The 22,679-nt window shown below is 43.1% G+C and overlaps 1 protein-coding gene across 19 annotated transcripts in view; it reads right to left on the bottom strand.

Annotated features, from left to right (window-relative positions):
- Positions 1-22,679, bottom strand: part of MGAT4D (MGAT4 family member D) — a 121,052-nt gene that overhangs the window by 60,893 nt on the left and 37,480 nt on the right. For 15 of the 19 annotated variants that reach the window (XR_010601787.1, XR_010601786.1, XR_010601788.1 and 12 more), the window contains one exon: positions 15-176. The exons of the other annotated variants lie outside the window; for them this stretch is intronic. Coding sequence is in view for 12 of the 15 variants with exons in the window: in XM_065597729.1 (XP_065453801.1) it covers positions 15-176 (162 nt within the window). In the remaining 3 variants the exon portion in view is untranslated. The remainder of the gene's footprint in view (positions 1-14; positions 177-22,679) is intronic. 19 annotated transcript variants of the gene reach the window in all.

The following is a 22,679-nucleotide window of genomic DNA, read 5'->3' on the forward strand; positions in this document are numbered from 1 at the left end:
TTATGAGCACAAACCTGTATGATTTGCTGTAGAGTTCAGTCTCTCTGCTACTACTCGTTTAATTGCATCCAGGACAATGCTCAATTCACGGGATCTTTTTTTATTTTCTTTTTCGGCATATAACAATCTTTGATGAAGTTCCAAAAACTGGCTTTGGTACATGTCTAAGCCACTTCCTGAAATGAAAATGTAAATGGTTTCTTCAGGGAGGGATTAACCATATACTAGAATAAGGAGGGAGTTCAGGAATAGGGGACAGCATGGAAAGAGAATGAAGAGGAGAGTGAAAACAGAAAATAAAAGAGCTGATTCAAGGTTTATTGGTGGAGTGAAGAAGGGGATAGAATGCTAAGAAATAAAGACAGGATTTAGGAGAGCACAGTTATACAGAACCTTGAAAGTGGGGACAAGAAGTCTGAACACAATACTAAGGATGAGGAAGGCAGCAAAAGAAATTGAAGTGGGGGATGGCATAGCCCCAGTGACAGGCAAGGAGGATGATTTCTGGACAGGTTAGAGGAACATGATAAGTAGGAGAGAAAGGTAAGGACATGCACATTAGCAATAGGGATAAAAAGTCACTTGGGTCAGAGTGTAGGTTTGATAGCTGCAAGCTAGGACAAGCATAACAGATCTACAATAGACTAATACACGCTCTTCCTCCAGAAGTGAATTATAATGAAGAACTTCATAGTAATTGGATTCGTTTTTTTTCCATGAAACCCTTCCTTCCAGATTCTTAAAATATATTATACACCCTCCATTGACCACAATCTATGAGAGGAGTCCGTTCACTAACACCCCATCTCCCCTCCCCACAACCCCCCCACACATAGTTTTTCACTTGTGATGTACCGCTGCACTTTCTGGTTTAATCCAAGGCCAGAAGTGAAAGTCCTGAAAGTGGAATTGAAAATCTTTCAAGGGAACCTGTTCCCATGAGACTCACAGCTTAGTTGTACAAATCCAAGAAGTCTGGAAAAGCATCCCTATTTTTGGGTGCTTATCTAAACTGGATCAAAAACCCTCCAGGTTTTTCAAGGCTCATCTATCACTAATAATCATCCAAATATAGAATTTCTTTGAGGCTATCCATGCTGATGGGTCAGATTTATGAAAGGTTTCAGAGTAGCAGCCGTGTTAGTCTGTATCCGCAAAAAGAAGAACAAGAGTACTTGTGGCACCTTAGAGACTAACAAATTTATTAGAGCATAAGCTTTTAAAAAACTTCAAAAGTTTTTTTTCTCTTAATTAATTGGCCTCTCAGAGTTGGTAAGACAACTCCCACCTGTTTATGCTCTCTGTATGTGTGTATATATATCTCCTCAATATATGTTCCATTCTATATGCATCCGAAGAAGTGGGCTGTAGTCCACGAAAGCTTATGCTCTAATAAATTTGTTAGTCTCTAAGGTGCCACAAGTACTCCTGTTCTTCTTTTTGCAGATTTATGAAATAATTCAAGAATGGGTAAGAATGTTTTGCCTTCAGCTCCTGAACGTGGACCTCTTGAAGCAATATCACACTCACATGTCACACTCTCTAAACTAAACAGATCAATCACGAAACAAAAAAGGGAGCATTTATATTAACTTCTTAGAGATGCCTTACAAGTGCACTTCAGGCAGAGTATTAAATCACTGATTGCTTTCAATCAGCAGTGAGTGATGATTATTTAAAACAACTTAAAAACTGTCCATTTAAACTAAAAATAGGAACCATGAAAGAGAAACAAAGCTATACAGACAATAAAGTACAGTGTAAGCAAATAAATCCATAAGTGGCTCAAAGGGAGATTCCTCAGAAACAAAAAAACCTTTAGAACTTTTTGTAACTGAAAAGCTAACCTTTAAAAGGAGCTAACAGTCTATAAAGTACAATGATAGACATTGCCCTCATTAAAAAAAACAACAACAATGTTCATGTTCCACAAAGCAGTTCAGCTATAAAGATTACACTCCTCACTCCCATTTGCATTTGTTCAATTTTTGATTGTTCTGCAATGTCTAATAAGCTTTCCTATACTACCAAAAATGAACTCTTCCTAATTGAACCATTGGTATTGCACTGGATTAAGCACAAATGATGCAGCCACACTAGCCATGTCGATTTGTGCTTGGAATGCCGTAGTAGCTTTGCATGTCCAATACTAGTGCTCTTCAATGCCCTCTGAATACTGGTCCCACAGTTCCTGACACAGCTCCCAGAAGCACTGGGTTCTAGGAGGCTTTGAAAAGACACCAGAGCACTATGGCACAGTAATTAAATTAATGCAGTCCAAAATGACACTAGCACAGAGTGGGCTGATATGGTTCAGACTAAACCATTATTTAATTCTACTGAAACAAATCTAAGCCAGACACAAGTAAACCATCTGAAGCACTTCATGCTGGCAATTCATGACGGCGGAAATGGGTGGGGGACACACTTTTCCTAGCATAGACCTTGAATCAGTAAAGCATTTCAATACATGCATAATAGTCTCTGATTACTCACATGGTTAAGATAACACACAAAAATAAGCTCTTTATTGGATCAAGCTCATGGTAAATTTCTTTAGTGTACACAAGACTCAATAGACTTTAGACTGAAAACTTTTTTGAAAGAGGATCTCAGGTAAATTTATATCACTCTGTATGCATTTATGGTTAGTGTAAATAAAACTACAACAGTGTTTTTCACTTTCTAAGTACATTATAGTTAATCCAGATTTTATCATTTACTTTCCCAACAGAAAAAAAAATGATGCAATACCGACCACAAGCTTCCTCATTGTCACATGGCGACAGAAAAAACTGATGATTGATGGCATTGGCATCCATTATGTTTCTCTAAGGCGCATGATTATTGCCTTATGGAGAGCCAGTTAAACACTAAGCTTTTCAAGTGCAGCAAAGCATACCGGACCATTGTAGGCATGAATCTTGAGACCCAAGAATAGGAATCCATCCTTAAAGACTTATCTTTGATTGGGGTGGAGGGGGGAGTGTCATTATTTAACAATCTTAGAAGGATTCCAAGTTTGTATATTTAATATCTGACAGAACAATGTGTGCCTGAACAACATGCCAATTTTCTGATGGGACTACCTCATAGATTTCAGTGGAGCTATTTTGCATTTATACCAATATAACAGAGCTGAATCTGGTCCAGTGATATTACATAAAATATTCTGAGCCAGATTTTCAGTGGGACCAAGGAAGAGCTGGGACAGCATGGGGAGTGTGTGCAAAGGAGCCTTTTGCATCTCCTATGTTGGTTCTGTGACAGCCTGGCCTTCCAGCATAGTTTAGAGTAGCTTCAGACCTGTTCTACCAGCTGCCATAAGTCCTCAGGTGCTCTTAAGGGAATGGAGGATTGCCACTGCCTACCTATCTTTAGGGCCTACCAAATTCACAGTCCATTTTGGTCAAATTCACTGTCATAGGATCTTTTAAATTGTAAATTTCATGATTTCAGCTATTTAAATCTGAAACTTCACAGTGTTGTAGTTGTAGGGCTCAAGGAGTTGTGGGGTGGTCATAGGCAGTGAGTTATATGGGCCCATAGTGCCCGTGCTCCACCAATATTCAGGAATGTGAACATAAGAACGGCTGTACCAGGTCAGACCAAAGGTCCATCTAGCCCAGTATCCTGTCTACCGACAGTGGCCAATGCCAGGTGCCCCAGAGGGAGTTGACTTAACAGGCAATGATCAAGTGATCTCTCTCCTGCCATCCATCTCCATCCTCTGACAAATAGAGGCTAGGTACACCAATCCTTACCCATCCTGGCTAATAGCCATTTATGGACTTAACCACCATGAATTTATCCAGTTCTCTTTTAAATGCTGTTATAGTCCTAGCCTTCACAACCTCCTCAGGTCAGGAGTTCCACAAGTTGACTGTGCGCTGCGTGAAGAAGAACTTCCTTGTATTTGTTTTAAACCTGCTGCCTACTAATTTCATTGGTGACCCCTAGTTCTTGTATTATGGGAATAAGTAAATAACTTTTCCTTAACCACTTTCTCCACATCACTCATGATACCTCTATCATATCCCCCATTAGTCTCCTCTTTTTCAAGCTGAAGAGTCCTAGCCTCTTTAATCTCTCCTCATATGGGACCTGTTCCAAACCCCTAATCATTCTAGTTGCCCTTTTCTGAACCTTTTCTAGTGCCAGTATATGTGGATCCAAAATTGTCCACTGAGCATCAACCTGAAGGGCACACTTAACCTTATTTTCATAGGGCATGAACTAGGGGTGCAGGGGGTGCTGCAGCACCCTCACTTTTTACGGGGGATCCCGGCTGCCAGCCCCGTGCCAGGGGTCCCAGCTGCCGGCCAGGGCTCCAGTCCTGGCACTGCATCGAGTCCCAACTGCTGCCCAAGCCCCCGCGCCCACCACCAGCTGTGGCCCCAGCCTCAGTCCCCTTACCCCTCCTGGAGACATGGCCCTGCTCCTGGCCCCAGCTGAGCGGGGGTGGGGGAGACACAGGAAAGAATATATATCAGCTTACAAGGGAGGTGTGGGGAAGGGACGTGGACCCGTCCTGGGAACCATCAAAAATTATACAAACCTGGTGCCCTGGGGTGGTCACAAGGTTATTGTGGGGGGCGGCTGTGGTACTGCTACCCTCACTTCTGTGCTGCTGGCAGCAGCCCTGCCTTCAGAACTGGTCAGCTGGAGTTGGCTGCTAGCCCAGCTCTGAAGGCAGAGCCTCCACCAGCAGCACTTCAGAAGTAAGGATGGCATGGTATGGTATTGCCACTCTTACTTCTGTGCTGCTACTGGTGGGGCACTGCCTAAAATAACCTTGAGATCCCCCCTCTTCCCCCCCACAACTGCCTTTTGGGTCAGGACACGCAATTTGAGAAACACTGGTCTCCCCCAGGAAATCTGTATAGTATAGGGTAAAAGCACACAAAATACCAGATTTCACAGGGGGAGACCAGATTTCACAGTCCGTGACACGTTTTTCATGGTTGTGAATTTGATAGGGCCCTACCTATCTATTGTCTTCTTTCCCCTAAACATTGTCCTTATGCTAGGAGGATGGAGACACTGGAGGATTCCTTTACATAGGACAATCCTCCATTTACCAGATCTGCAGGCTTAAAGATCAGTTTTGAGTTAGGCGACCATAGCAAAGCTGCCCTAACTGACTGAGAATCAGCCCATGTGTATCCTCAGTGCTTGAGAGTCTACTTTTTGTCTAATGTTCTAAGAAAAGTAGTTAAACTGTTGGTTTTGAATATGGTACAGGGCTAACAAAAACAAATACAAGACTCATGCTTCAAAAAGTCAATAATAATATATATTATTCTTAAGAAAAAATAGAAGATAGTGATTTAGATTGCCATGATTTCTTTGGGAGTATATGAGGCTGCGTTTTAAACATCATCCGTTGGGGATAAAACTAATCTTGTCATTCCTGCAATTGCCTATAAATTTCCACTAATAGTAAAGCATATCCCTCAAAGATTAAATCTGAAGTGAACCAAAATATGAAAAGTTCCACTGTGCCATTCTGGGAACAAAAGATTTAAATTGAAATTTATTTCAGTCCAAATTCTAAATGAAAATTCCATGATTACATTCCCATTAAATGTCAAATCGATATTGCTCTTTAGTTAGCACTTTTCTATTCTTTTCTCCTAATTTTTCTCCCCTTTATGTTTTTTATTAAAAAAATTAAATTTCAAAAATATTTTTAAAGTAGTAGACCCTGTTACAGGGCCAAATCCTGCTCACCTCATTCATTAGAACTACTCATTCAACACTCCATGATTTAGCACAAAAGGCCAAAACCCACAAACACAAACACATTCTTACCTACCTGAGTAGTCCCACTGACTTCAATGGAACTATTCACATAAGATAAAACATGTGATTTTTTTTAATTAAACAATTAATGCTAAAATAATTTTAGGCACACTCCTGTACACCTTTTCATACCCACCATGAATGTTTTGGGTGTGCTAGGAGTGAAGGAACAGGCCCAAAGTTATGGGAATTTTGGGTGCAGAATGCATCAACATTATTAACTACTATTATTGCAGCTCTGAACATAGTGTTTGTTACTTAAATTGCTGTGGCAGAGTCATTGAGAAAAAACAAAAAAAACCCTTGCAATTTCTATGCTCTATAAAACAAAAAGATATTGTTTAAAAATAATTCACTGTGAAAGGAGTGCTACTTTTAAAGAAAAGAAAATAACCAGTTATATTTCAAATCCTGAATTCTTTCCCAACCAGATGACAACCTTTTAGCAAGAAATATAATACATTTACTATAGCTAATTAAACAACCAAAACTGACATTAATATCCAGTACCAGATGGACTGAGACATAACAATACACACAGTTAATCATTGTATCAGGTGCAGTTTAACATTTTTAGTTTTATAGTATATCAAGTAATATGGATGCACATCATTTTCAGTAGCAATTCCCAAGTACATACTGGAGAGTTGAGTATGAAAAGTCCTTTATGGTGCTAGAAGCAGAAAATGAAGTTGATGATTACTGTAGAATGATGGCATGAGGAGGATTTACATATTGATTTGATTTCAGATTGCAAGTGGATAATAATCAGAATATACAATCCACTGCCCATGAAATTCGGTTGTTTGCTTCCCTAACGTATGTCAAGTTTAGAAGCAGAAGGCAATTTACCAGTTAATTTTTCAGGTTTCAGAGAATATGCAATAGAGATTCAAAGGCTAAGTAAGTATAAGCTTTTTAGAAATCAAGGAAACAGTGTTGACTACCCATATACTTTATGTATATAGTGTCAACATTACCAAAACAAAACAATAGGCAAAATGATGGTGTAAATTGCTGCTGAGTTCCCATCGCTATATAATAGACTTATCTTTGAAACCAGAAATTATTAGTAACTGGGCAGCCCCACGGGCAAGACAAAATATAGGTTTTAGGAAAGCATTTTGGACTGAGATGATTATGGTCAGATTTTGTTAGTTATAATAGGTGAACAGTAAATGGCATAGTGAATACGCATATTTGCATACTGTACTTGTTACAAATTGAAACTGTTCATTCCCGAGCACTGTACATCAGTGAACCAAATAGAATTTGGAGGTGAATTGTTTCATATTGTTGGCAAGTCTTAAATTTTGCTCTAAGACCTCTTGTTTCAGAGGACGGGACGGAACTGGAAATAACACTGAAAGTAAAATCCTTGAGTTGGTGATAGACAAGGAAAGTAAAATGTATGTTTTAACTAATAAAATAAGAGGAATATGTACCTTGAAAGCAATCTGAGATATTTATGAGACCTTTGGATTTCCAGTCACTGTAATATATCTAGTCTCAACAATGGATAGTAATTTATTAACCCAGAAATATGATGAACTTTTCCCATACATTTTAAAATTTTGAATTAGGTTTATGTCAGTGGTTAATTAATGGCTGGGTTTGATCTAGCAATTTGGGAATTTGGGGCTGTGGGCAGAAAGGGAATAGTTCTGATGTTTAGCGTTTAGGTAGCATATGTAACTTGTACTGTCAGTAGGTCCTGGATAGAATGTAGTAATGTTACCATTCTACTATTGTTTGAGGTGAGATTGCATAAGTGCATAATTTCCAATTTGGAAAGGCTTAGAAATTAAATTATCAAAGGAAAAAGTCTAACAGACTTATTATTTTATATCGTGGTCGAATGTAAAGGTACTGTACAAATATATCACAACAAGACAGCTCCAGTCCCAAAAGCTTACAGTTAGTCAAAATAGAATATAGGTTTTTCATTCTTCCACAGAAATTGTTTTAAGGTTTTATCTAAGCAATTCCATCTGGCAAAGTTTAGTTGTACTTTATGAGGTAAAGGTAAGAGGCTTCTGAAATATAACATTGATGGACTAGTAGCAATCTCCACATTTACATATATAAATCCATACAATGACCATTTTAAATGAAAGTCTTTTGGTAGAAATTTTTTTGAAATTTGGCCCAGAAAGGTTGCTTCTGATTTTAATATATGAGTCCAGATAGATCACCCTACTGTTTGAGCAGATAATGAATTTGTAGAGAATGTTCTAGGTGATTTTATATCTATTAATAAGCCATTGGAAAATGTGTTATGTTCATGAGAACTAGGTTTAATTCCTGAAATATTAGGGTCTGTGCATATTGCTACTGTCAAAGACACAGTGGCCACTGCACACATGACAGGGGAAACCAAGCATACCTATTTAAGTCTTTTCTAGAGATTACACAATGCTGACTGTATACTATTGGCAGGAACACAAACAGAATAGCTGAACTCAGAAAATAAGTTGTGGACCAAAATTGAGAGCATTTAATATATAAAAAAGCATCTAGAGGGCTTGTCAATTGCTCTCTCTCGGTTTAAACTGAGGATTAGTAGGCTTTCTTAAATTATAACTTTCAGGCAGGTCAAAGCATGGGCCTGAAACTGTTAAATTAATAAGCCTCTTAACAAGAGAAGTGCAAAAAATACTTATAGGCCACTAAGTTGAAGTACTATGACAGAATAAATGTTGATTCTTGGTAGATCATTATCAGGCTAATTCATAACTATACTCAAAATGAAATTGCTCTGTGATTGCCTCTATGCTGTAGTACTCATTACTGTGGCTTTTCCAAGAACTGTATTCTCATATGTGACTCACTAGAGAATACAAATGCACATCAATAAAAGCAGCAACTGTTATTATCTCTTGGTTTTTACTGAGAGCAAACCTTTATACCACCTATGTATAACATTGAAATGCAAAGATCTAAAACTCATCAGGTACTTGTAGTACTCAAAAAACTGGTGTTTGACCATTTAGAACAGATTATACTGTTCAACATGTTAAGATTTTTTTTAGATATTATTATAGTAGGTGCTGCTAGTGCCCACTCTAATTTAACTTAATTTGATATACACCTCTACCCCGATATAACGCTGTCCTCGGGAGCCAAAAAAATCTTACCGCGTTATAGGTGAAACCGCGTTATATCAAATTTGCTTTGATCCACCGGAATGCGCAGCTCCCCCCCTGCAGAGCGCTGCTTTATCGCGTTATATCCGAATTCGTGTTATATCGGGTCGCGTTATATCGGGGTAGAGGTGTATTTATTTTAATCCTTAGACTACGGCTATTCCATTCTCCTGGTTCCCTAATATGATATAAAATACATACAAAAAGTTTCAAATTTAACTCCTATACAAGATATTCTTCGCAATTTACTCCTCCCAGCAACGGAAAAATAATCTTCCCTTTCAATCCACTCACACACATCTTAACTACTCCTCCACAACAGCCTGGGAAAGTGGATACATTTGTTCATTTTCAGGACACACTGCAAAGCTTGGGATCAGTCAGAAATATAGGGGAAGTGAGTTCCAATAACTTCCTTGAGAACACCATGTCCATTAAAGCTTTGTCTAAACAGCAAAATGGTACATCAGGTATAACAAGTGTGTAAGCACTAAAGTAGGGGGCTCAGGACAGGTTTTATTGACATGGAGCTAAAAGCATATGAACCCTGTCTATACAAGTGCTTATATTATTACTGGAGAGCAGCTACAAATTTTGAAGTGTTGATGTAGACTTTAGTTAAAATTGCAACACAATTTCCATTTTACCCCCATTCTCCAGTGTTCATAATTATCTTTAACATTTGCTTTTGGGCCTAACACCAACTCTTTTCCATGGTTGTTTTCTGCCAGAATTTACTTCATCAATGATTTTTTAGTATTAAAAATATGAAGGGGAAAAATCTCTGTTATTACAGAATTCTTATGTCGACCTAATAATGTATGTGTCTACACTACCAAATCCCTTCCTCCGACCTAACTCGCTTGTAATATTGACTTAATTATTCCACCTTGGTGAGAGGCATAATGCTTAACTAAATGTTGATGAGTTGACAGAGAGGCAGTGCAGACGCAGTGTTGTGTAAGTCGACTGAATTGGCCTCCAGGAAGTGTCCCACAATGCTCTGTTGTGACTGCTCCGGAGATTGTCTGCTGAGATTTCAAGTCTGCTGCACAGCAGCCAGGTATACAGGAAACAGCCCCTCCCCTGTTAAAGCCCCAGGAACTTTTGAATTCCCATTTCCTGTTTGGTCAGCATGGAGACCTCTCCAGCACAGCTGATCTTGGTGACTCAATGTCCCAAATGCGCTCCAGCCTGGAGTACACAGGAGGTGGTGGATCTTATTGGTCTGTGGGGAGAAGAGTCTGTGCAGGCACAGCTGCAATCCAGCTGTAGAAATGTAGACATCTATTAGAAGATCATGCGGGGTGTGGGGGAGGAGGACTACACCAGGGACACACAGCAGTGCTGTGTGAAAATTAAAGAACTGCAGCAGGCGTACCAGAAGACAAGGGCTCCCACAGACATGCCGCTTTTACAATGAGCTGCCTGCAACTCTCAGCAGTGACCAAACACAGCGTGGACACCTCTCAGGAGTCTGAGTCCTGGACTACTTCAGGCAACAACGAGGAGGACATTCTGGAGGAGGAGGAGGCGAATGGGAGACAGGCGAGCAGTGGATTTTTAACCCCAGAGCCCAGCCAGTCGCAGGACAGCATGGTGGCCAAGTGAGATGCTGGGAAAGGCACCTCTGGTGACTACCCAATTCCTATAAAACTGTAAGGGTTACATGCTATTATATTTTATGTTTAATCTTACCAAAAAAGAAGTGCCTTGGGTATCTATTTCCCAGTGGCCGCTCCAGCTACACACAGGGTGCTCTCCAGAAAAAGACTTTATGTGCACAAAAGTGGCCTGGGAATCCTCCATGGAGATCTCTAGGAAACGTTCATGGAGGTAATCTGCAATCCTTTGCAGAAGGTTTTTGGGGGCTGTCTTATTTCTTCCACTATGGTAGGACACTTTCCCATGCTACTCCAGTATTAACTCTTCTGGCATCACTGCGGTGCCCAACATAGCAGCATAAGGAACAGGTCTGTACCCAGATGCTTGCAGCATCTGCTCCCTTGCCACCTGTTACCCCTATGAGACTAATATCACAAAGGGTCACCTGGGGGAAAAACGGGAAGTTTTCATTACAAGTGCTAGGACTGCAAACAATGGCACATGTGATCCATCACCCATGGTGACTTCAGGGTCCCTCAACTGTGTTTTCCCTTACATGCCAGTGATTTGGCTGGCAGGGATCCGTGTTGACCTCGGATTCTGCAAGTCAAGGGCGACTACTACCAACAGCATTAAGAGAAGGGGGAGGAGAGAGCTTCCTGTGTTCTCTCATTGCTGCAAACCCCCCAACCCCGAAACCGCCACTAAGGGTATGTCTACACTACGAAATTAGGTCGATTTTCTAGAAATTGATTTTTAGCAATTGACTTTATACAGTCGATTGTGTATGTCCACACTAAGCGCATTAAGTCGGCGGAGTGCATCCTCACTACCGTGGCTAGCATCAACTTACGGAGCGGTGCACTGTGGGTAGCTATCCCACAGTTCCCACAGTCTCCGCCACCCATTGGAATTCTGGGTTAAGCTCCCAATGCCTGATGGGGCAAAAACATTGTCGCGGGTGGTTTTGGGTACATGTTGTCAGTCGCCCCTCCCTCCGTGAAAGCAATGGCAGACAATTGTTTCCCCCCCCTTTTCCTGGGTTACCCGTGCAGACGCCATACCATGGCAAGCATGGAGCCCACTCAGCTCACCGTCACCGCTGCTATTGTGGGCAAGTCTACTGTGGGGGCTGCTGTGATCCAAGTAGCCAATGCAATCATTGACATTCTGTTATCAAGGGTAGTGACTCTGGGAAATGTGCAGGCCTTTTTAGCTTTTAGGTGCATCATATTCCTGTCCTTTGTCACTGGTGAAGAAGTCTTGCAGCTGTACATTCCAGTCCGGTCAGCACTGTAACACCCCATAGCACTTCAGTGGTTGACACATGTAACAGCTCCAGGGCTTTTGCTCTTTTGCCTTGGCCCAGGTACCTTGCCCTACCCGGACCTCCAAACATTCGACACAGAAGCACCTGCAGCAGCTGGCATTGCTACCACCTTCCCCCCTTTGAAATAAAGTAACTATTGTTTTGAAACCATGCATTCTTTCTTTATTAATTAAAAAAAATGAGATAACGGACAAGGTAACCTGGGTGGGGTGGGGGAGGAGGGAAGGACAAGGCCACATTGCTTATTGTAGCCACACTAAAAATCAAAGTGTTTGAACGACAGCCTTCTGTTGCTTGGGCCATCCTCTGCAGTGGAGTGGCTCGGTGCATCCCCTTCCCGCATTCTTGGGCATCTGGGTGAGGAGGCTATGGAACATGGGGAGGAGAGTAGGTGGCTATACAGTGGATGCAATGGGCGTCTGTGCTCTTGTTGGCTTTCCTGCAGCTCCAACAGATGCTTCATCATGTCAGTTTGCTCCCTCAACAGACGCTTCATCATGTCCATTTACTCCCCCATTAGCCTCAGCATCGCGTCCTGCCTCCACTCTTCGCACTCACTTAATTCTTTCCTGGCCTCTGCCACTGAATGCCTTCATGCATTAAGCTGTGCCCTATCAGTGCGGGAGGATGGAATGAGCTCAGAAAACATGTCATCGCAAGTGCGTTTTTTCCGCCTTCTACTCTGTGATAACCTCAGGGACGGAGATGATAGGGGGAGCGTAGAAACACTCTACGCTCTACGATTCTGGGGGGACTGCATGGTCACCTGTGTTGCTGAGTTCACCACACTGACCAAACAGGAAATGAAATTCAAAAGTTCCTGGGGCTTTTCCTGTGTACCTGGCTAGTGCATCGGAGTTCAAAGTGCTGTCCAGAGCGGTAACAATGGAGCACTCTGGGACATCTCCTGGAGGCCAATACCATCGATTTGCGTCCGCACTACCCCAAATTCAACCCAGCAAGGTCGATTTTAGCACTACTCCCCTCGTCGGGGAGGAGTACATAAGTCGATTTTAAGAGCCCTTTAGGTCGACGGAACGGGGTTGGTTGCGTGGACGCAATCATTTTTAAAATCGACCTAACGCGTCTAAATTCAACCTAACCCCGTAGTGTAGACCAGAGCTAAGACATCAATTTTGAAGGTTTAACACAGGTCCCTGGTCTCAAAGCAATGTCCATGTTTCTAGGGGGAGGGAGCATCGTCTACCTGCCCACCTGTGCTCCCGACACATGTTTGCCCCAAGTTGCAGGACAAGGCCTGTCTCTCATGCCATGGGGCCATACTCACCATGGCTGGAACAGCAAATTGGTTCATTGAATAGCTAGGGATTCTGATTATGTTCTGGCTTGCACTTAGGTGTAATAAGGGGAGTGTTTTTGAAATAGCAACCTTGCACTAGGCCCAGGATATGCACTAACAATGGTTGCCTTTTGCTTTGCCTGCCTTACAGTGGAAAGCTTGGCCTTCAGCAGTGAAGAGGCTTTTGCAGACTAGAAGGCAGAAAAAGAGGACACGTGATGACATGTTGAGTGAGAGAACGACCACCTCCAGGACAGTTGACATGGAGCTAGGAGCCTGGAGGATTTAATTGTCTGAAAAACTGGACCTGGAGAACATCCCAGGAGCATGAGCATGCCATGCAAGATGAGATACTGCAGATGATGAAGGACCAATCAGACATGTTGTGCCGTCTGGTTGAGCTTCACTAAAAACAGCTTGAGGCTAGACTCCCTCTGCAGTCCCTGCAGAACAGCCAGCATGCTTCGCCCTGTTCCCAATCCCCCTCCCCAAAACGTTCCGGGGGAGGAGGGAAATTCAGTTTTCCTTCAACTCAACACCAGTAGGAACAAGAGGCAGAGATTCAAAGACCTTTGATGGTCAAAACTATTGTGCTTTCACAGACAATCTGACTTGGTTTCTCCCCTCCCAAATTCATCACACCATTTGTCCAAAGTTAAATTATTTTCCTGTTCTTTCACTGTCTTTGTGTGTGTGTGCGCGCGCAATAAAAATAAATATTTTGAGAAATAAATGCTCTTTATTTATTGCAATAGTGGTTGGGGGTGGGTGAGGGTTCAGGGAAACTGATGCAGTGGAGGGGATGGGGTGGGCAGGCACAACACAGATAAGCAGCCCACATTACAGTGGCTCATTACTGAAACTGGTTTTCAAAGCCTCCCGGAGACGCAGAGCTCCTCACTCAGCTATTCTTATTGCCCTGGTATTTGGCTGCTCAAAATTAGCTGCCAGCCTATCTGCCTCTAAGTCCCCTCAGCAGAAACTTCTCCTTTTGTCTCACAGATATTATGGAGCACACAGCATGCAGCGATAACAATGGGGATATTCGCAAAAAGAAGAACAGGAGTACTTGTGGCACCTTAGAGACTAACAAATTTATGGGGATATTGCTTTCATTGAGGTCTAACCTTCTAAACAAACTGCACCAGTGACCCCTTATACAGCCAAAGACATTCAACCACCATTCTGCACTTGCTCGGCCTATTGTCGAACCACTCCTTACTGCTGTCCAGGTAGTTGGGGTACACCTTCATGAGCCGTGGCAGCAAGGGGTAGACTGGGTTTCCCTGATCACTATTGGCATTTCAACATCATCAGTGGTTATTTTGTCATCTGGAAAGAAAGTCACTGGTTGCAGCTTTCTGAACAGACCTGTGTTCCTAAAGATGACAATCCCATGTTGATGTTGGTGTAGAGTGACCTTATTTCACAAAGGGCCCCAGCCGCTCACTCAAACCCTGCCAGCCCCTCTGTGCAAGGCTGTCGCTGATCGCTTGAACCCGCCGGCCCCCACACACTGGAATCCTGCCTCCCTCCCCCAGCCCTACCTCCCCCTCTGCATGAGGCTGGCCTCTCTACTCACCCCCTGCACATTCCTTTGACCTCACCGCACCCCACTTTTTTGGCAAAAGTAGGCATTTTCCCATTTCTCTTGCCAACTGATCAAGTTGGCAAGAGCAAATGGGACAATGGCCACTTTTGCCAAAAAAGTCAGGACGGCTGGGACAGGGCTTAAAAAAGGGACTGTCCCTGTTTCCAGGGACCAGAACATCACCATGTTCAGCTGATGTGTCACTGTCAGCAGCAACTGGGAATTGTTTTGTTCTATGGCTTGCAGCAATGTTGCTTGCATGACATCGCAATGTTCCACGTGGCGACTCCTGTCTTGGCTCTGGAAATACTGCAGGATAAGGCGCAAGGTGTTTGTAATGCTGACAAGAGGACACAGCTGAGTGGGGTCCATGCTTCTTGGGCTATGCCATACACACGGCTAAGCCAGGCTCTCAAAAAAAGGTGCGAGAAAGTATGGTTTGTTTGCCATTGATATCAGGGGAAGGAGGGAGGAAACTGCATCATGGGAGGCCAAAGCCAGGTTCCCATTCCCTCCGCGACAATGTTTTGGTCCCATGAGGCATTACAAGCCCTTCCCAAAACCTCCTGCAGCTAGGTTCACTGTGGTATAGCTACCCATGGTGCACTACTCTGTGCATTAATGCAAGCGCTGCTAGTGACGATGCACTCCACTGACAAAATGAGCGTGGTGTGGACACACACGACCAACTTAATTACTTCGGCAGCTAGATGTCAACTTACATTAAGTAAACTTAACTTTGTAGTGTAGACACGCCCTAAGCAAAGATTAAAATAGTCAGTTAATGAGTAGGGAAGAAAGGGTGTATGTGTATATACGTATTAGGACTGGGTGAATCATTCTGAAGATCAAAAAAATAATTTTGGGTCAGTTCTTATTACAAAGAACAATATTTTACACTGATAGTATCTTTCATTTTGAAGGATCCACAAGTACTTCACTAATGAATACATATTACAACACTGAAATGCAGCTATTCCTGTGGTGGAAAACAGCAACAAGCACACTACATGCTACTTAACAGAGGAGGAAAGGAAAGTCTTAGCCAGAGACACTGGTGAAAAAGCCCTCTTCTTATGAAAACTACCATAGTATCTAATGTCAATGCAAAGCAGACAGTCTTCAGTCCACACAGAAAGTGATAAAAAAAATGCAGTACAATTTTCTCATCCCACATACGAATGTCCAAATCACATAGTGTTAGCTGTAAGATGGGATCATCTCTCTGCCTCACAGAGATGTTATGAGGATAGAACTGATGTTTGAGACATTTAATAGATTCATTTAAAGCCAGAAGGGACAATTAGATCATCTAGTCTGAGCTCCTATATAACGTAGGTGATAGAATTTCACCCAATTACCCCTGCATTGCACCCAATGACTTGTTCAACACTGTAGCAATGTATGCCAAAGAAAAACCTATAAACAAGAAAAAATAATTTCTTCAGATAAAAAACACAACTCAGAATAATCATTTGCTACTCTGTAAGGCCTGAATGGGACTACTTGTGTGCGTTTGCAGGACTAGGGAGCAAATTAGCCATCTGGGAAATGTGCAAGGGTTTATTTTTCAGTAAATACATTATATTGGTCAGATCCCCATTAAAATCAATAGTGTAAATTACTTTAGCAGCAACTCAGGATCTGGTCCTTTGTATCTGAAATATAGTATGGCCTTTTCTCTTTTGAAAAAAGACAATCTCAGTAAGAAATAATGGTATTTATTAATAAGGCTGCAATTTAGTCACAGAGGTCACGGAAGTCACAGGATCTGTGACTTCCAAAGATCTCCATGACTTCAGCCAGCACCAGCTAAGAGCTGCAGGGTCCCGTCACCTGCAGAAACAGGGAGCTAAGGGGTACCCCAGCCACCTGCAGCTCACGGCCACCACAGGTGGCGGGGGGACCCCCAGAGCTCCTAGCCACCCTGAGCAGCAGGGGGACCCTCACCGCTCGGAGCTACCAGTGGAGGGAGCCCCTGGAGCTCCCAGCCCACTCACAGGTGCCCAGGTGTCCCATTTTGTCATGGATATTTTAGTAAAAAAAGTCAGGGACACGTCATGGGCTTCCATGAATCTTTCATTATTGCCCATGACCTGTCCATGACTTTTACTAAAAATATCTGAGACAAATTCTTAGCCTTATTTATTAAATTATGCAGCTCTCATCTATACTTGGATATGAGCTTAAAAAAAAAAAAAAAAAAAAACATGAAAGTTAGAAAATCTTTTAAAAAGTTAACAGATGTTAATATAGATTGTAATTTAAGATTTAAACTCAATGTATTTAATCCTCTCAATAGCAACTGGATTTATGCTGTGTCTTGGAATTATTTTTATTAAATATCCTGTAACCAAAGCCAGATTATAAACATATCACCCTGGCTAATGGTTCCTGAACATCTGACTTCTGTTTTACTCACCAATCACCTTTACCAGTTTCACATAATCTCTCACATAACATTAGTTCAAGATTATATTTGCAGCAGATCTATCTTCATAAGAAGCAAAGACATAATAAAACAAGTATTGTATTTTGTTAATGTCCCATATATAGAACTTCTCAATTATCACAGATTATTTGAGAGGCTCGTGGATTTGTCAGTTCCTTCACTGGCTCATTGCCAAACAGACAAGGAATCATTAAACCTCTTGCTGAAAGTGCTATCAGCACTTCCCTTCTGCCAATCATGTTTGCAGTAAGAAGACAGGAGGGGAGAGAATGAGTGTGTGTGTGTGGGCGGGGGATGTTTGGCACCCTAAAGTTTTTGAAGAAGAAGCAGGGAATTATTGTTTTTGGATACAGGAGATTAAAAGAAAACTGATATTGCTGAACCACAAAGTCTGCTGCAGGAAGTGCTAGACAGGGAGGATCACATCTTCACCTGTTATATATAAGTGCAGCTCCACTGAAGTCAATATAGCTGTGCCGATTTACACTGCTGAGGATCTGACCAGGAAATTGGAGGCAGAGCAGAATGAGAAAAGAAGAGTTTAAGAAACCAGGAGGAAAGTCAGGATCAAGAAAATAAAGTATACAAATCAAAAACATCACCAGGGAATCAGAATTCAGAGTAATTAGCAGCATGTCATTCTACTCCATATTTTACAACACGACTGAGATGCCTACTGAAAAAAATATGCAATTTTGTAGGAAGAGGTTATTACCCATTCTCATAAACCTCCTTCCCTCAAGAGACAGGCCAGTTTCAGTGGGTGTGAAAGGGATACAACTAGGGTGACCAGATCAGAGGAAGAAAATATTGGGACACCGGGGGGGGGGGGGGAAAGAGTGCAAAAAAAAAGGGCCAACTGCTGCCGGCGGAGCGAAATATCGGGACAAATTGCATCCCGACCGATTTTATCGGGACATCTGGTCACCCTAGATACAACAGTTCATAGGAACCAGAAATTTGCTGCCTCAGTTCTGTCCACACCTGGCTGCAGTAGTGGAACCCATACGACAGCTTTCAAGGCAGGGTGTTGAATGGGACTGGGCAAGTTCCCAACATCAAGCATGACACGCTGATCAATAATATAAGATGCACCTGTCCTAAAGTACTACCAGCCAGGAGAATCACTGACACTCCAGTGTAATGCACTGGAGAAAAGATTGGGTGTAGTGCTTCTGCAGGAGAGCCGATCGCTTGTGCCAGCAAAACCCTGTTAGATACTGAACAGGGGTAACACCCAGATAGAAAGAGAGCTTCCGGCTGTGGTATTTGAAGTGGAGCAATGTCATCAGTTTACCTATCGCCACCCAGTAATAGTGCAATCAGACCACAAACCCGGAAAACCTATCATGGCAAAGCCCCTTCTTAGTGTTACAAAGAGATTGCCACATATATTGATGCACCTCCACCTCTACCAGGTAAAGATCAGGTATTGTCCAGGACTACTGGTGGTAGCTGAGACCCTGAGCATGGCATATATATCCAGCATCAGCAAGTTTGGGGAAGGGATCAGGATACTGAATTCATTAACACGCTGCACTACGTCCCACTTTCAACAGGAAAGCTGATGGAAATCAGAGGCTACAGAAAAGGACAGCCAATTCCAGGCAAGCCAGAAAATAAAATCCAAGTGCCAGTAAAAGCCAACCTATATTTTCAATTTAAAGATGATCTGAGAATGAAACATGGAATCATATTTCAAGGACAGAGTTGTTGTCCCTGCATCATTATGTAAGAATGTCATGCAGAAAATACGTGCCTCACACATCGGCACTAATAGCTGTCTTAGGGCAGGTCTTCACTACAGGAGGGGGGTTGATTTAAGATATGCAATTCGCGTAGCTGAATTCGACATATCGCAGCCGACTTACCCCGCTGTAGGGACGGCAGCAAAATCGACTTCTGAGGCTTCCCGTCGACGGCGCTTACTCCCACCTCCGCTGGTGGAGTAAGAGCGTCGATTCGGGGATTGATTTATCGCGTCCCAACGGGACGCGATAAATCGATCCCCGAGAGGTTGATTTCTACCCGCCGATTCAGGCGGGTAGTGTAGACCTAGCCTCAGACAAACTCAAGAGTGTGTTTACTGGCCAGAAATGACTACACACCTTCACTCTGTGACTAAGGGTATGACCCCTTCTGGTTGTGTAATAACAGTCTTCAGAAAGACTGTCACCACATGATCTGCCCACCTGACCAAGGGAAAAGCTGGGAGTGGACTTCTTTACCTTTAATTTAAAGCAGTACTTGATTATAGTAGATTACTAACCAAATTTTGGGGAGGTCAAGTCCCTGCCGGATACAAGAAGAAAGTCAGTGATTGGTGAACTGAAGGCTCATTTTGTGAGCTATGGTATTCTGGACACTGTATTCATCCACAACATACCCCAATTTACCTCAGAAAATTTCAAGAAATTTGCTTGCCAGGGCCGGCTCCAAGCACCAGCAGAGCAAGCTCGTGCTTGGGGCGGCAGATTCCAAGGGGCGGCATTCCATCCAATTTTTTTTTTTTGCGCTTCACCACTTTGGCCCTGCAGGTTTTTTCTTTTTGGTTTGCTGCTCCCACTGCCCTGTAGGGGGTGGCGGTGTGGAGGACGGGAGCACCCTGCAGCAAGCCCGGCAGGGCAGCCTGCGTCCTTCCCTGCCTGCCGACTGGAGCGGCGGGGAGCCCTCCCGGCAGGCGGCACCCGCAGAGGGGCCGCGTGGCAGCGCCCCGCTTAAGGAAGCCCTGGGGGGCCCCCTTCTCTCTCTCCCCCTGCTAGCCGGGGTGTGCACTCTGCTGCCCGGGGTCTGCAGGTCCGGGTGTCCCCCTGCACCCATGGTCCCGCCGCCCTGCAGGTATTTTGTTTTTGTTTTTTCTTTCCCCTTCACCACTCTGGCCGGCCAGTTTGTTTCCTGCCCCCCCCCCCTTTGCTGCTCCGGCCGGCCGGTTTGTTCTCCCCCCTGCCCCTCCTTTGCCGCTCCAGCCAGGGGCAGGTTTGTTTTCCTCCTCCCCTCTCTCTCCTCCCCCCCCCCCCCCATTTGCTCCTCTGGCTAGCTCGGTGTTTTTTGCTTGGGGCGGCAAAAAAGCCAGAGCCAGCCCTGTTGCTTGCAAACGGAAATTTGACCACCACAACTCAACTCCTCCCTAGCATACTTACAGAGTAATGGTAAGATGAAATCATCTGTGCAAACAGCAAAGAGACTGTTACACAAGGCTGTTTCTTATGGTTCAGACCCCTTCTTAGTATTTTTGGCACACAGCAGTACCCCATCACACAGGTGCCAAAACAATCCAGTGCAGACACTGAAGGGGCAAACCCTGCTCTCAACAGAGGGAGATCTGTTGCAGCCAGAAGGATGGAGACACCGCTGAGACGAGATAGTCAACAATAAGAGGGAACAGGTACAAGAGTTCAACAGGTCAGTCAAGGAGCTACTGGCCCTGGAGGCAGGCACTCCTGTAAGGCTCCAGCCATTAGAGACATACCAGAAGGGGTGGACTAAAGGAGTCATGAGATGCAATTGCACCCACGTCATACGAGGGGACTACACATGAGGGACAAGTGATCTAGAGGAACAGAAGACACTTATGAGCCTGCAGACACAAGACCCTGAGAGAGCCTACAGAGATCATTGCATAATGGTGAGACAGAGAACCATCCAGAGGTCAACCCCACAGGCAGGGAAGGGACTTCACAGAAAGATAGTTTGCTAGACTCAGAAACAGGTGACGGGGAGACAGAGATAGATCAATCCTGATGTAGTTGCCTGTTGAGGAGACTAAACTATCTCAAAGACCATGGAATCAGCTGAATTTCTGGTAAAGACAAAACTCCAATTTGGCTATGTTCTAGCAACTTCTCACTGAAGGGATGGGGGTTGGAGTCTGGGCATCATTTATGGACGGAGCAGTGCACAAAGTTTAATAAAGTTACACTTGTTTAAGTTAACTTGCATTCAGCTTCCTTTTTGCTAATGAAACAGGGTAGGAGAAAACAGCCAGCCAATCAGCACAATGCAAAGAAAGTCCAGTCAAAACTTTATAAAGTTCTCTGAATATCCAGAGATCCCGGCTTTGGCTGCTTCTACTTTTACCTGCTGGGATCTTTGGCTGGTTCCTCTGCAGTTTCCCCTCAAGGCCACATAGCAGGGGGAAGGGAGGCACCACCAGGGTCTTGACCCCAGATTTTGGGAGGTTTCCCATGCACAGTTTTGGGTCCTGAGGGGTGCTGGGACAAGGGATAGATCATCCTGGTTGGGCCCATTTTTCCCTTCTCCTCCCAGTGCAGAAGTCCCTACTTTGGCTGCTTCTGCTCCAATCATCTTGTACTGGAGAGGTTTTTTCCTAAATTACCTGTTTTGTAATGTGTTTCTGGGTACTGCTGTTTAACTTCTATTTTCCATGCTCTTATCACCAAACAAGATTTTTCTAAATTTAATACAAGTTTCCATCGTAAGTTTGTATTTGATCATGGCCAGTGCAGTACATCAGGACTACATTAAAAAGTTAGTAAGGCAAGGAGGAATCAGTAATGAGATTGAAGGGAGGGGAACAGAAGACAAATAACAGAACACATGGTCTCGGTCTCTTGCTTTCTCACTCACTGTCTCCCTCCTTACATTTTTTTGAATGCTCCAATGTCAGATTGACCAAAAACGTCAACCATAAGCTGGCATTTGGCAATCACATCAGAGTAAAGTAATTGTATATTTTATTTATTTGTTCTTTAAACTTAGAAAATAACACAAAGTGCCTGTGCCTGAACACCCTAGGTGCTTCTGACAAACACTTAAAAATACAATCAATCATAGAAAGAAACAACAACCCTATAACATACTACTAAGTAACCAGGCAGCACTAAAATAAAAATAATAGCCCCTTTTTCCTCTACTACTTCAATAGCCCCCTAAGACTATACAATTTGCAGTGCACCATGAAAATCAGCTGACATAAGCTATTTCAAACTTAGGTGGAAACGCATTCTAAAGGAAAGGCATCCTCATGGAGAACACCCTGCTGAAAGTCCCCTCTCTTTTATACCAAGGAGAGCCATTTCAAGAGCCTCGGATAAGCTCCAATATAGAAGTTAGTCACAAGAAGAAGGAAGTCACTTAGGATCTTCTCTCTCATACATTTATAGCTTTAAGTCAATACCAACACGCTAAAAATCAACCTAGAAACCCACAGGTAGACATTGCAGGTCATGGAGCACTAACTGAATATGCTCACAGTCAGACACTCCACTAATCTGCACTAAAGTGTAGTCTGCACTACTCTTAATTTCCCAATGGGTTTTAAGGTGCAGCACCCAGTAGAGCACATTACAGAGCTCTAGCATTGAGGCACAAAAGACATGAATTAGGGCTTGTCTGCACATACTTTGGGTAGGATTTTAACTATATTGGTTTAAAATCCAATATAGTTAGATAAGTACAATCCCTACTGTGGACTCAGTTATACCAATACA

This window comes from Chrysemys picta, chromosome 5 (assembly GCF_011386835.1).
Source record: "Chrysemys picta bellii isolate R12L10 chromosome 5, ASM1138683v2, whole genome shotgun sequence".
Classification (NCBI taxonomy): domain Eukaryota; kingdom Metazoa; phylum Chordata; order Testudines; family Emydidae; genus Chrysemys; species Chrysemys picta.